The 15,206-nt window shown below is 44.8% G+C and overlaps 2 protein-coding genes across 6 annotated transcripts in view; one reads left to right on the top strand and one right to left on the bottom strand.

Moving 5' to 3' along the window:
* Positions 1–2,915: 2,915 nt before the first annotated feature.
* On the bottom strand, positions 2,916–11,861 carry IDNK (IDNK, gluconokinase). Of its 4 annotated transcripts, none has more exons than XM_004949185.5 (5): positions 11,785–11,861; positions 10,910–10,940; positions 10,430–10,516; positions 8,538–8,581; positions 2,916–3,956 (listed from the first exon to the last, which is right to left on the bottom strand). In XM_004949185.5, the coding sequence occupies exons 3-5, from the start codon at positions 10,457–10,459 to the stop codon at positions 3,611–3,613; spliced, it is 420 nt and encodes a 139-aa protein (XP_004949242.4). In that variant the 5' UTR covers positions 10,460–10,516; positions 10,910–10,940; positions 11,785–11,861; the 3' UTR covers positions 2,916–3,610. The 4 variants fall into 4 exon arrangements, with proteins under 4 accessions (XP_004949242.4, XP_425027.3, XP_040512372.1 ...); XM_425027.8 differs by lacking the exon at positions 11,785–11,861 and adding an exon at positions 11,238–11,356; XM_040656438.2 differs by lacking the exon at positions 8,538–8,581 and having other exon boundaries at positions 10,668–10,940; positions 11,238–11,861.
* A 66-nt stretch (positions 11,862–11,927) lies between these two features.
* FRMD3 (FERM domain containing 3) overlaps positions 11,928–15,206 on the top strand; it is a 159,742-nt gene continuing 156,463 nt past the window's right edge. For both annotated transcript variants that reach the window (XM_015280365.4, XM_046905929.1), the window contains exon 1: positions 11,928–12,286. The gene's annotated coding sequence lies outside the window, so the exon portion shown is untranslated. The remainder of the gene's footprint in view (positions 12,287–15,206) is intronic.

Here is a 15,206-nt window from a genome sequence, read left to right as displayed (position 1 = left end):
TGCCATCTCAAAAATTTAACATCTTTTCAAAACATTCAAATTAAACAACAGTGGTAGAGTATTCCTGGGAATGTGACAGCAGGATGGGTAGTTTGCAAAGGATGTTTTCCAGTTCCTTTGGGTTAGTGCATAGTAACAAAACCATCTCACTTCAGAGCTGAGCTGGCAGGCGACTGGATCTGTTCCTTTAATAAGTTCCCTGTGCAGTTTGAGATGACCTACAATTGGAATCTAACACTTCTCTTTCTTCAACAAAACATTGCAAGATGCACATATTTTTTTACTTGCAGTAGGTACATGGGATGTTAATGTGTAGTATATATTCTTCAGGAAGTATTGTGTATACCTTCCGTAGAGAACTTATGCTCATGGCTGAGACAGGAGAAGCAATTTCCATTTCCAGATGTTTCTTCCTCATTTTTTGCTGTCTTTGTTAAATTAATTTCAAAACATGGACGGAAAGCTTCCATCCAAATAATCTGAGCTAAATTGCAAGTAGCCTGAATAGAACATCCCTACAATACTGCTAAATTCATTTTATTTATAATAATAAATGTACATATATATTTGCAGAGGTGTTTGTGTAGTCAAATAAAGCTTATGTACAGAGACTGTTCTGGGATCTTCCCCTGCACATGTGCACAGCCTCAATAAAACTACAGGAGCTGCTGTGTGTGGTTAGCATTGTAGGTGACCGGCTATCTTCTCCCCCTGCCCTGATGCACAGAATATAACCAAACAGAAATAATGCTTTCTTGCCTTTCGAACTGGGATAGCACACTACTTAGCAGGTTGAGAACCATCTCTTAAGCAGTATCCTCAAATAATAGAGCTGGGATCCATAGAAAGCCCTGAGAAATGAAGGGTCCAGTGATGCAGTGTTCCTTTCAAGCAGCTTCTGCATTCCTGCAACCCCACATGTGAGCAGGCCTACAGGAACTCAGCAGGATTTCCCTGTAACTGGGGAAAAAGCCAACCACTCCTGCAAAACACTGAGTGTTTAGCACTGTAAAGTTCAGATACATAGGCAGCACTGTGACGATGGTTTAAGAAATGTGGTATCACAACAGTTTGGTCCAAAGTACAGAAACCTTGCCTTTGCTGGAAAAAATAAATCAACCATCAGATACAGCCAATGAAAAGTTTTCCAGAAGCCTAACAAAGGTCCTTTTCTAAATGAGAAGAAAGCAGAAAGAGCACCTACTGAAAGTAATGGCTTCTTGGCGGGGGAAAAGTCCCTCCTGTTCTGAGATTCTGAGAAATGCAGGCGCTTGGCATTACCTTCAGATCAGGGTTCTGTGAAAAAAGAGGTGGTGCATTTTTAACAATTTTCTCCTTTCAGCTGCTGCCTGCTGCCTTTTCTTGGAAATGTGAGGTTCCTGTAAACGCTAGCTCCATGAAATGTAACTAGCTTTAGATGCTGACAACTTCTAGTTAATGTGGAGGTAAGAATAATGGGGTACAGAGGTGTCTTATTTCAATGCAGAGATTCAGGTGGAAATTGCTAAGGACAAAACAGGCTGAAGTACTGAGCTACAGTAGTGAAATCTACAACTGTCATTCATAACAAAATTGGCATGTTAAATAGTTCTCTTAACATCCTTCTCTTTCAGTCTCACTTGAACTGTGGAAATACTTTGTTTTCCTCTAAGTTAAAGGCAAATACAGTAAGGATTAAAGAATGGAAATGCTCCTGTTATTGGAGATAGAAATAGCCATACTTGAAGTAGCATGAACTGCAAGAAAAAACATACTTTGTTTAGAAAAAGCAGACTTCCAAACCAAGGTGCTTACACCTGAGAGACCTGCTAAGTGTCGAGCACAATTTGCTGCTAGTACCAGCTAATCTGTGAGCATGGTGTGAAAACTGGAGTCTGGCTTTTGAAGCATTCATGCTTGAAAACAGTGACTGGTTTCTTCCTTAATTTGAGAGTCTAAATCATGACTGTGACAGGATGCAACTGCTTTCCCATGCACTGTAGTGTCCTGAACCTAGTCTGCTGCACTGGGGGGGCGGGGGAGGGAGGAAGGAAAAAAGTGGGCATAAATCTATAATAGACGGCATATAGCAAAGATACAGCCTTTGTGAAAAACAGAGGTACCACAAGAGGGTGCCATTTCTTTGATTTTCATAATAACATTGATATTCTGGGTCACTCCGTCTGAGGCTGCTAAAAGGCACCCAGATGTCTCTTGCACGTAACTTTGCCTCTGAGAGCTCACAGTGCTCATTTATAGCACTGACCTAAGGACAGGACTGTGAATTGGTATACCACAAAGCACTGAATACTAACACAAAATGAGAAGGCAAATGCTTTTCAACCAGTTGTTCAGGTAAAAATAACTCCAAAGATATTTTGAAGCACAATGTTTGTAATTCATCAATCCTCCTAAAAATCTGCATGACACAGAGACTAATTCATGTGCAGTAACACATGAATATGACGCTATCAGGTCTGACTCATGGCATCTTTCCTACAGAAACTACCTGTGGAGTTTTCATTAAGTTAAGCTAAAAATGTACCTTTTGTGTAGTAAGACGTAAAGAGTTATTTTAAAAATCGAAACAGACCAAAACAACACCTACATCTTCTAATCTTACATTCCGTTGAGTTGGGTAACTGTTCTTGGAAATTCCTATTGAAAAGGAGAAACAAAAAGGAAAATATTAGAAATTGTTTGCTCCTAAGTGTTCAAGTAGTTGCGTGAAAACCTATCCATAAGAATGTATTGGAGTAGGCATAGCCTGTGGTGGGAGACTGAAGTGTGCCAGAAAAGAGAAAGGGAAGTGAACAAATATTTAAAAGAAGAAAAAGTCATTCAATCTTGTATCCAGTACTACTTCACTATTTCTCTCATTGCATACTCTATCAAAAGATACACTTTGTACATGAAAGACACTACTTAAGAGCCAGTACGGTGCCCCAGATACTTTATTTATTTCCATAACTTTTCATACAGTTGTATTTTGTATGTTACTTCACCACTCCCACCACCACCTTTTTTCCCTTTGTGTCTTCTAGCTCGGTGTTCAGTGAAAGTATTAAAGAGGTGGTAAAGCCTCGCTGCTCTGGGGAGGTTGGCAAGAACATAAACACAGAAACCAGAGACTGTTAAAAATCATGTCAGTGAGACAGTGACCGTGTCAGGCACGGGACTTCACTGTGCATATTCCTGTCCTTTATACTTGCAGGAAGATAAACATACAGCTTTTAACAAAGCTGTAAATTAATTAATCACTTGTTAGATGTGCCTGTCTCCATGTTTGACAGTAAAAATTGAAAAAGAAATTCAATTATTGTGCATAATCCTTGATAGGATTTTCAAAAGCAGGGTGTGTTTGGATACTAACACTGATTTTATGTTCACATAGTGAGGAATTTAAGAATTACTGACAGTTTTTTAAAACTTCATTTTGTATGTCTTTTACAGAGCCAGGACAAATATACCAAGAGTAGCAAACCAGTTCTTAACATTGTAATTCACTTAAATATTGGGAAAAAATAGTTGCTTCGACGAACTTAAAAACAATTAAAATGATGCTTCGTAAACATGATATTGCTAAGTGAATTTCTGCATATATGATTTAGGGACTTACTTTGGAAAAGCCTCACCCTGAAAAAATGGCTTTCTCAATCTCCAGCACTATCTCAGGAAGAGATTTTTCTAGACTGACAGTAATAAAGTTTTCTGGTGCTGTAGGAGGCTCCAGAGCATCAAACTGAGACTGGAGTAGTTTTAGTGGCATGAAATGTCCTCTCCTCTTCTCCAGGCGGCGAGCAATGAGGTCTGTAGGGCCATCCAGATGAACAAAGAGGATATTCAGTGCTGCATTTTCTCCTGGGTTCTCTGACTGGGTGTTCCCAATTGCAGATGCTCCACTAACTAATATATGTCTATAGATTTTCTTCAGTGCTGAACAGGCCAGAACTGCATCTTGTCTAGATGATTCTTCTCTATCAAACAGGAGAACAAACAACACACTGTCATGAGAGACAAGCCCTGTATCCTTGCAGAGGACAGCCTTGGGAGTACTGGCAGGCCAAACCAATGCCATGTGCTTCCATGTGTCAGCAATTATGCTTCAATTATGCAACAGTGCAATTAACACATTGTTTAAGTTGAGTTGATTTTGGGAAGTTTCTGGAGTTAGGCAGCGGCCTTGGGCTGGCATGTTACAAAACACAGTGGATCCAACATAATAATCTAGACAAATTTCTCAGGAAATTAACCCATGCTCTAACAAGACAAGATCACTTGGTGTGCACATGGAAGCAATGGCCACTGTGTGAAGCTAGAGCAAGAAGAGCGTTAGGGGGAGATCAGATTGAGGAAGCTGTCTAGATATGACATTTTGGAAGAATAACTTTTGAGATGATCCATGTAAGCAAAATTCCATACGCTTTGGAAAATAAGTGGCTGATGTTACACAGAGTGATTCCCCTTCCATCTACTCCTAACTGATTTTGTGATCCAAGAAGGAACATAGCATACTGGCAGCAGACTGTAAGTTAAGGGCAGTTGTTGGCTGTGACAATCACCCTTTCCATTTGCAGTAAAGGTGCAAACAGGTGAAATGAACCATGACAAGCTGTGGCAAGTGCCAATCTCTATGGCTTTCAGCAGGCACCTTGCCAGATTAAATCTCCCCCTCCCTTTATGTTTCAGACCCTAGATGCTTCTGAATAGGCAGCAAATTGCCCCACAGGTTCAGCGCCAGCGGTTTAGCAGAATTCTGCCACATGAAACTCAGTTATTGAAAAATTAAAAGGATATCTGATACTGGTGATAACTGAAAAAAGAAAAAGCCAAGGAAACAGAATGCAAAAATCAGTATTTGAGCATTCTGGAACTCTTTGAGGCTTCACAAAATGGTTGAGATTGGAAGGAGTCTCTGGAGGTCATCTGGTCCAAAATCCCATGCTCAAGCAGGGAGACCAAGAGCAAGCATCATGTTCAGACAGCTTTAGAACATGGATCGGGAGCCCACTGCCTGTGGGCAGCCTGCTTGCTGCCAGAACTCAGTCACCCTTACAGTTCCTCTTATGTTCAGGAGAAACACCTCAAGCTTCAGTTCATGCCCACTGACTCTTGAACCATTACTGGTAACCACTTGGAAGAGTCTGACTCTATGTTCTTTGCAACCTCCACTTCCAATATATGGCCACCCTGGTGAGTGACCTCCCATACCTCTAGGCTTCACAGTCCCAACTCTCTCAGCCTTTCCTTGTAGGAGGGGTAGTCCCGTCCCTTCATCTTCACAGCCCTTTGCTGGGCTCTCTCCAGTAGCTCTATTTTGTACTGGGAAGCCCAGAACTGGACACACTACTCCAGGTGCAGCCTCAACAGTACTAAGGGGAAGGACCACCTCCCTCCACCTGCTGTCAAAACTTCTCCTGAAGCAGCACAGGATATTGTTAGACATCTCTGCAACAAGAGCTCACTGTTAATGTTCAGCTTTTTGTCCACCACAATCTGCAGGGCCTTTCCTGCCAGGCTGCCTTCCAGCTGGGCAGCCCTCAGCATGTCCTGGTGCTTTGGACTGTTACTTTCCAAGCACAGGACTACTTTTCTCCTTACTGAACTGTCAGTTCACTTCTCCTGACTGTGTAGGTTCCTCTGAATGCCAGCTTGGCACTCTGGCGTATCAGCCACTCATCCCAGTTGGGTCAACTGCAAGTTTGCTCCAGGTATACTCTTGACCCAGATCACATATGAAGATGATGAACAGGGTCAGATTCAGTCTCTACCCATGTAGTAGACTTCTAGTTATTGGCATCCAAGTAGACTTTGTGCCACTGATTACCAACTCCTAAGCCTGGCCCCTCAGACAATTTTCAGTCCAACTCACCACCCCATACTTCATCAGCTTCTCTATGAAGATCCCATGTGAAACAGTGTAAAAACCTCACTTACATTCAGGTATTCAGGTAGACAATATCCACTGCTTTCCCCTCATCCACTAAGCCAGTCATTTCATCATAGAAGATGATCAGGTTTGTCAAGCATGACAACACCTTTGTACACCCACACTGACTGCTCTTGATGCTTTTGTCTTTCACATGCCTAGAAATGGTTTCCAAAACTAGTAGTTTCATCATCTTCCCAGAGATCAATGTGAGGCTAACCAGCCTGTAGTTCTCTGGGTCTTCCCTTCTGCTCTCCTCTTGAATATAAATAACATCTACTTTCTTCCATTCATCAAGCACCTCTCCCAGTTGCTATGATTGTTCAAAGATCATTGAGAGTAGCACCAAAAAGACATCTGCCAACTTGCTTAGTGTTCATGGGTGCATCTCATCAGGGTGTGTAGACTTGTTAAGTCCACTCTGCTTAAGTACTCCCTAGCCTGATCCTCTCCTACCAGGAGATCTTCCTTGATCCAGACTTAACCACAGGCATCCATGGAAAAATCCTGGGATTTGTTTAAAAAAAAAAAAAAACATCAGTCTTCCTAGTAAAGACTAAATTGGGAGAGATTGAGATACAGCCTGTGTCACTACAATCTCTGCCCCAGTCTGATATCAGACACATTTTCCCTGGTCTTTCTTTTACTACTTATGTACTAATAGAAGGCCTTCTTGTTACCTTTGTCATTCCTCACCAAATTCAGCTCCAAATAGGTTTTATCTTTACTAACAGCATCTCTGATTCCTTAGACAGTGCTTCTGTATTATTCCCAGGTTACTTGTCTCAGCTTTCTCCCTCTGTATAAGCTTCCTTATTATGCTTCTGTTTTTCCAGGAGCTCCTTGTTCATCCATAGGCCTCTCAGAATTTCTGGCTGCCTTTGTGCTTGCTGGGATGGGATGCACTTGGGCTTGGCACAGGTGATTTGTGAACATCAGCACATTTTCCTGGGCCCTTCTTTCCCCAATGCCTTAATCCCATGGAATGCTTCCAAGCAGATTCTTGAAGTAAGCTCTCCAGGGTTGTGCTCTTGCTTTTTACCTCCTTTACCCTCTCAGGAACCTGAATGCCACCATCTCGTGGTCATTGCTTCTAGGGCTGCCTTTGAGCTTCACATCTCCTATAAGCCCTCCCTTGTTTGTATGTATGAGATCCATCAAAGCATCTCCCCTTGCTGGCTTGTCTGTCACTTGAGTCAGAAAGTGTCACTGATGCTCTCCAAGAACATTCTGCATTGCTTATGTCTAGCTGTTTTGTTCCTGTAGCAGACATCTTCTACATTGCCAAAACACCGGTTTGCTCTTCGGTCCTCACCTATAAGCTCTCAGCTGGCTCCTCAGCCAACCCCTGTATGCTCTTCAGCTGCTCCCTCACATTAAGGGCAGCTCCTCCTCTTTGACTTCCAGGCCTTGCCTTCCTACAGAGCCTGAATCCCTCCAGTGCAGTACTCAAGCCATTTGAGCCACCCCACCAAACCTCCATGATTCCAACAAGATCATAACCCCGCAACTGCACACAGTTCTCTGAAGTCCCATGTTTATGCCCCATGTTGCCCATGGAACATATGTCCCACATATTAATGTGCAGACATTTCAGAGGCACTCCAGCATTTCCCAGAAAGGGTCTGTTGCCTTTTTTCCCCCTTCTTTTTCTCCTTTAGAATCATTCCCTATTGACAGTTCCTTGCTTATATGCAAATGCTTGAAGTGACACCAGCTCACAAGCTCCATCTTGCTTGCTTTTTGTTCCCAGTTACTCACATCACTCCAGGCCCTCTTTTGTCAGCCTTATCCTTCACGAGGCTCTCTCTCCCCTGTCATTCCTGCTTTAAAGCTCACCTTTCCAGGTTAGATATCTTTCTGGCAAAGACAGCTTTGCCTCACTGAACAAGCTGGATCCAACTCTCCCAGCCAGATGTTGATTATCCAGCAGGATCCCATCATCAACAAAACCAAAACACCACTGTGAGCTTCACAACCAATTGCAGGAATGAAATTTCAGTGTCTTCCTTCTTATACCATTTGCCTTTTATTGGAAAGATTAAGAACACCAGCTGGGCCACCATGCCCCTGATTCTTCTTCACAAAGCAGTAGGAGTTTAGCATAACGTATGAAATTAAAGCCAAGTGAGTTTAAAGCTACACATTTTACTATTCTCACCTTTAAGTTCAATAGAACTTTGAATTACCTTTGTCACTGAATAGTGGAGGTGGTATTATTTGAGATTAGAAAGTATATAATTACTATAATCCAGAGTTTAATAAAAAGTTGATCACCTGACAGATCTCTGAATAAAAATATCTCTAAATTTTTTTATCCTACTATTATTGTGCTTGTATTCTGTGTTATGCCCTTTTAAAGCAAATAATGTTGGGTTTACTATCCTTGAAATGATCCACAGAAAAAAAAATTATCACTGGCAACAATTTTCCCAAAACTATTATTCAGGGATTATCACACCCTTAGGAATTATTATGGCACCTTAGACTACTGAAAATTGAATGCCTTTACTAGCTGCAAAAGTTTTTACACTACCGCATACGTTCCTGTTTTGGAACCTTTTCTGTTTTTGTTTTTTATTTATTTTGTCTTTAACCCCAAATTCCTTCAATCTAGAGGTTCTCTTACCTCCTCAGTATATCATGCAATGCACAAAGCCATGGAATCCTGTCCTAGAAACAAAATAAATTAGTTCAAAATTGTATGTGAAATGCATTTGAAGGAATCACCTTTAACATTTGGAGCATTTATTAGCATTAACATGTATAGCCAGTTCATTTCTCGTTGTCATTCTTCCTAATATAGATTTGCTACCACTGCCTGCATCCTAAGAAATGAAGACATATTATTGATATGATATTTTTAGGGGGATACTACTTGTGATACTACATACACCTGCAAGTATCTTATGGAGGTAAAATGTTTTGAAGAACAGATAAATTCTCTCTTGCTTCTACAATACAGTTCAAATGTAGTCTGCTCTCAGACAGCAGCTTACATAGCTTGAATGGTTATCTCTTTTCCCTTCTCTACAAGGTCGAGGCTTTCAGGAACTACTCCAAGGTGTTAAGACAGATCTAAATTTAGTTATCTGCAATAACTATATAATTTTTATGCCAGCAGCAACCACAACTAAATGCACTCAAAGCCATAATTTTGCACCCCCTTTGCTCAGTAGTTTGGCAAAGGCAGTGTGAGTGATTGATTGGCTTCTTAAAATAATCTGTTTTTAAACCTTAAGCTCTCAGCAACTTCTGTCATACCAGCTGAGTGGTAAACTATTGATCCCATTTCACCTTTCTCTGCAGCCCTTACTGTATGAGGGCAACAAATGAAAACATGGATAGATAAATGCAACATTTTCTTGTTATTATAATCGCTGATTCACTTTCCACTGCCATTCAAGAAGGCCTTTATAATTCTGTACCAGTGATGTTACAGAAGAGATACTTGCTTGGCACCACACACCAGGAACGCTGATCATTCAATTATGCAGTTCTGCTTTACATGACCTAATGGCTTCTGTGAACCTCCAGCCAGATGAAAGTTTTAAATCAGTATTTAGAACGTTTTTTTTCAGTGCATTGAAGAACTTCCATGTTCAGCCTTATATTGCTAGAGATTTTCTAGGAAAAGTTCTTAAAACCCATTTTAAGCAAGAGCACATTAAAATAATAATAATGGAGTAACCACTACAGTAATTGAAAGGGATGTACTTCAATAGAAAAACACAAAGACCTTTGTGTGTCTTCATGTACGTAATTCAGGGCAGAAATGTGTAATCTGAAGTTGCAGTTCCATACACTGATGAAGAGGAATAGCTTCCTGGGGCGCCTAAAGAAGAGCATGGCCAGCAGGTTGAGGGAGATGATCCTTCCACCCTACTCTGCCCTGGTGAGGCCCCATCTGGAGTACTGTGTCGAGTTCTGGCCTCCTCAATTCAAGAAAGAGAGCCCAGCAGAAGGCTACAAAGGTGATGAAATGATGTCTGCAGCATCTCCCTTATTCCCTTATGAGGAAAAGCTGAAAGAGCTGAGACTGCTCAGCCTGGAGAGGACTAAAGGAGGATCTTATCAGTGCTTATAAGTATCTAATGGACAGTCAAGTGGATGAGGCCAGGCTCTTTTCAGTGGTGCCCAGTGACAGGTCAAGGGGCAACAGGGCACAGGAAGTTCCATCAGAACATGAAAATGAACTTCTTTAGAGAGAGGGTGACAGAGCTCTGGAATAGGCTGCCCAGAGAGGTTGTGGAGTCTCCTTCTCTGTAGGTATTCAAGACCCATCAGGACAGTTTCCTGTGCAACCTATTGAAAGGTACACGCTTTAGCAGGGGGTTGGACTGGATGATCTCCAGAGGTCCCTTTAGACCTCTGCTGTCCTGTGATTCTTATAAACTACAGACCTAGTCAATAAATCTATGTTTATACATGAAACACAATTTTTTGTAATATCATTTGCCAGAGGCTGCAAAGGTAAAGTAGTCTTGATGACTGCTCTTTCAGAATTCGTAGAATTCATACCTCATCATTTAGTGGTATTCCTGCTGCCATCTTCTTTTTATTCTCTGGAGAATGATAGTCATCTGCATCATAGAATTTCCATCCCAGCTAAGAAAGAAGAAAAAAAAGAAAAAAAGATCATTCAATCAAATCAGACTAGGATAGATCCTACTAAGGATCCCAGAATTTATCAGGACACCTAAAATCTAGAGGCCTCTTACACCTCAGTATGAATCACCATTAATGCAATGACTTTTACCACAACTACCAGCTCAGCAAAACAACAGCAATGGTTGACGCATAATTGCTGTTCCTTTAGATGATGTTGCGTTGGCAATAGCTGCCCAAACTGGCTATGGTGAGCAGGCAGTCTGTGCTGTGAAGCTGCCACTGTTGCAGCACGACTAAGTGCCAGTCGTCCAAGAGCTGCGGGTTGCCAGACGGAGCGAGAAGATAAGAAGCAGTGACGAACACCGGTACAAGAACAGAATGCAGCCGTACCTTTGCTGCCAAACGTGACCCAACCGTGGTTCTGCAAAGAAGCACAAGGAGCTCATTATTCCAGCACCTCTGAGAGACAGGGCTCCCAGAACTACACCTTTTAGGGAGACAAATCTTTACTTACAGCCATACAACAAAAGTGGGCCTGACTAAAAGCCCATGCTTCGAAGAACCAAACCAGAACCCTTCCCTTCCCCACTCGTGCCGCGGTGCGGAGGCTGAGGCCGGCTGCGGAGGAAAGCTGTGCCTGGCCGAGCCGCGGCCGGGCCCTGCCGCCACCGCCAGGCCGGTTGCACCGCAGACCCTCGCCCCGCCGCCTGGTACCTACTTCCCGGAGCCGCTCACGCCCATGACGACCACCAGCACCATGGCGAGCCCCGCCGCAGCTCCGCCCGTTCCGCGCGGCCCTCCTCTTCGCCGCCACCGCCTCTAGGCCCGGCCCGGCTCGGCCCGCCCCTGGCTCCGGCGGGCGGATCCCGGCCGGCCGGCCGAGTAGCTCAGCTCGGGTGCTGGGGCCGCGGGCGTTCTGCCGCATGTTTGCGGGCGGGGCTCCGACGTGGGGCCGAGCGGCTCTCTGAGTGCCGTCCCGGGCAGCCGACCGACGTCCCGCTGCGGCCGAACGGCACAGAGGCGTCCCGCAGGCAGCCCTCCCCCGCCGTGCGGCTCTGCGGGCGGGCCGGGCGCTGCTGCCCGGTGTTCCCAGCACTGCGCTCACAGCTCCCTAGGTAGCGCACGGCAGTTAGTGGTCCCGCTTACGTAACAACGTCAGACAGGAGCGTAGAGCGTGCACGGCTGTTTGTGGATGCCGCTTCCCCTTTGCTCACGGACTTCTGCCCTTGCATCATAATTAGCCCATTGATCCGCGCCGCGGTTACCTCTGTTCTGCGTGTTTAAAGCGTTCACGAGAGCACGCGCTGCCACCGCCGCCCCGCCGGGCGTCCGGGACGGCTCCGCGTTGCTGAGGGAGCGGCTCCGCCTGGCGGCTGGGCGCTGCCATGAAGCGCTGCCCGGCCGGAGCGGGGCCAGGCGGAACTTGTTGCTGTCGGACGTGTAGTTTGAGTTTAACACAGAGAATTCACGCTGTACGGCTGTGACTTCCAATGTCACTTCTTCCTGTGCAGTCTCTATAGGAAAACGATCATCACTGCTTTCCTATCTGGCTGTTTTTCAGCTTTTTATCGTCACTTCTCCTAGGGTTTGATCGCATCAAAATCTAGGGGATTGCTGTCTGTTGCTGTTGCTGCCACAGAGAACGTGGTACAGCAGCAGCTGGGAGTAACAGATCTCCCCTGTGTGACTGGTGACAGCATCTTTGTAGAAAATGTTGCAGTCTGAACAGCGAATGACAAGAATCAGCTGAACAGATGACAAGAACAGGTGAGTGGAGCGATTTCTTTCTTCTCCTTGCTTTTTAGCAAGTGCAGTAGTATGTGTGAGTTGCAGGGAATGACATTTAAGAGGCCTAGGCAGAGAGAGCTGAGGGATCGGCACTCAACTGGGTGTGAGGTGGCTGAGGCCTGCAGCTCTCACTCACGTGTTTGATTGTGGCCGGTATAACACCAGAGATACTGCAGTGGTTAATTCCTCCAGCACAGGTATCTTTGCCGTGTGAAAGTGGCAGCATTGCTTTGCCAGTGGGCAGGGGCATGGCGGAGATTGATGTGTTTTGGTTAGTCAGTCTAGGTGGGCACTTTTAGTGACTGAACGTCTGGCAACTGCAGTCCAAAGTCTATGGAAAAGTAGGCATGCACTCAATTTGCAAGCAGAAAAAGCTCAGCCATCTCACATTCCTGAAAATGGCTGGCAGGTGGTGAGAATTGATGCCCCAACACTAAGGCATAGGGAGAAGAAAGGGATGTCCAGGAAAAACTGCAATGGCGCTCGGACACCAAGGGTAATTGTGTCATAGTGAATGCTCTGCTGCAGCTGTATGAGCCAGCTGCTGACATCCTAGGGGCCACAGTCATGACAATGGATGGTAGATGGTAAGTATGTTATGTTACAGGCACTGAACTGTTCCACAGTAGCACTAGTTCTGAGTGTTTCTCACACAATCACTGTTATTGAGCACATATCTCATGCTTGTGCATGAGAAATTGTGGTTTGATGTAACAAAAGAAGTCTAACATGAACAAGTTTGGTGATACAATATAATTAACAATACTCATCTATCTGATTACATTTAACAATTTTGTTCTAAAATTCCCTTGCTAGTTTCACTCTTACACATTGATAGAAATGTTTTTATTTTTCTTTAGTTTATGAAAAATATTTAATCATGGAATCATAGAATCACTAAGATTGGAAAAGACCCACAGGATCATCCAGTCCCACCATCCACCTTTCACCAATAGTTCTTACTAAACCATGTCCCTCAACACAACATCCAAATGTTCCGTGAACAGGGTCAGTGGCTCCACCACATCTCTGGGCAGCCCATTCCAGTGCCTGACCACTCTTTCAGATAAGTAGTGTTTCCTAACGTCCAGCCTGAACCTTCCCTGGCACAGTTTGAGGCCATTCCCTCTAATCCTATCAGTTGTTACACAAGAGAAGAGGCTGACCCCCAGCTCACTACAACCTCCCTTCAGGTAGTTATGGAGAGCAATAAAGTCTCCCCTGAGCCTCCTCTTCTCCAGTCTGAACAACTCCAGCTCCTTCAGCCACTCCTCGTAAGGCCTGTGTTCCAGGCACCTCACCAGCTTTGTTGCCCTTCTCTGAACACACTCCAGGGCCTCAATGTCTTTCTCGCAGTGAGGGGCCCAAAACTGAACACAGTATGTGAGGTGCAGCCTTGCCAGTGCTGAGTACAGGGGGACAATTACTTTCCCTGTTCCTGCTGGCAACACTGTTTCTGATGCAAGCCAGGATGCCATTGGCCTTCTTGGCCACCTGGGCACACTGCTGGCTCATGTTCAGCCGGTTTAGTCTGTTCCCCAGCCGAGACTACCAGGTCAGAGAGTGGAGTACCCTGAGGATAACTGGTCTGACTTTTAAAAACAGACATAAAGAAGGCATTCAGAACCTCTGCCTTTTCCTTATCCTCAATGGTCACATTCCCAGCCTCATCCAATAAAGAATGGAGATTCTCCCTGGTCCTCCTCTTACTGTTGATATATTTGTAAAAGAGTTTCTTGTTCCTTTTTACCCCAGCAGCCAGGTTGAGTTCAAGCTGGTCTTTTGCCTTTCTGATTTTCTCCCTGCACATCTTAACAACTTCTTTGCATTCTTTCTGAGTTGCCCATCCCTTCATCCACAGGAGGTAGATTCTCTTTTTCTCCCGGAGCCTCAAGAATAGCTCCCTCTTCATCCACACCAGTCTTCTTCCCTGCTGGCTCATTTTGCGGCTCGGGGGACAGCCTGCTCCTGCGCCTTTAAGACTTCCTTCTTGAAGAGCAACCAGCCATCTTGTACCCCTTTACTCTCTAAGACTGTCTCCCAGGGCACTCCCCCTACTTGTCTTCTGAACAATTCAAAGTCCACCCTTTGGAAGTCCAAGGTAGCAGTTTTGCTGTTCCCCCTCCTGGCTCCACCAAAAATCAAGAACTCTACCGTGGTCGCTCTGTCCAAGACAGCCCCAACCTCCACATCTCCCACCAGACCTTCTCTGTCTGTGAACAGCAGGTCTAACGGGGCAGCTCCTCTCATAGGCTCTCTCACCAGCTGCATCAGGAAGTTATCCTCCATACTCTCCAGAAACCTCCTAGACTGCTTCTTCTGCGCTATGTTGTATTCCCAGCATATGTCAGGGAAGTTGAAGTCCCCCATGAGGACAAGGGCTGGCGATCATGCAGCTTCTGCCAGCTGCTTGTAGAACATCTCATCTGTCTCTTCATCCTGGCTCAGCAGTCTGTAACAGGCGTCCACCAGGATGTCTGCCTTGTCAGCCCTTCCCCTGATCTTTACCCAAAGGGATTCAACCTTATCATCCCCAGTCATAAGTTCAGTAACATCAAAGCACTCTCTAACATAGAGAGCCACGCCGCCACCCCTCCTTCCTTGCCTATCCTTCCTGAAGAGTTTGTAGCCATCCATTGCAGCACTCCAGTCATGGGAGCGGTCCCACCATGTTTCTATAATGGCAGCTAGGTCATAGCTTGCCTGCCGCACGATGGCTTCCAACTCTTCTTGTTTGTTGCCCATGCTGCGTGCACTGGTGTAGACGCACTTCAGCTGAGCCCCTCGCCTCACTCCTAATCCCATTATCGCTCGCCCAGGCTCATCTCCAGCAGGCCTGGTTTTATCCCCTTCCCCCTTCATATCTAGTTTAAAGCAGTCTCGATAAGTCCCGCCACCT

Source organism: Gallus gallus, chromosome Z, assembly GCF_016699485.2.
Source record: "Gallus gallus isolate bGalGal1 chromosome Z, bGalGal1.mat.broiler.GRCg7b, whole genome shotgun sequence".
Lineage (NCBI taxonomy): Eukaryota > Metazoa > Chordata > Aves > Galliformes > Phasianidae > Gallus > Gallus gallus.
The sequence above is the reverse complement of the archived record's forward strand: the minus strand, read 5'-3'. Positions and strand labels throughout refer to the sequence as shown.

Excerpts from the sequence above, each read along its gene's own strand:
- IDNK (XM_040656438.2), bottom strand. The coding sequence starts at position 11,444 with ATGCGGCAGAACGCCCGCGGCCCCAGCACCCGAGCTGAGCTACTCGGC. Across the intron at positions 10,941-11,237 it reads GGCGTGAGCGGCTCCGGGAA|AACCACGGTTGGGTCACGTT; the intron begins GTAGGTACCAGG and ends GCTTCTTTGCAG. Across the intron at positions 10,517-10,667 it reads TTGCTGAGCTGGTAGTTGTG|CTGGGATGGAAATTCTATGA; the intron begins GTAAAAGTCATT and ends CTTCTTTCTTAG.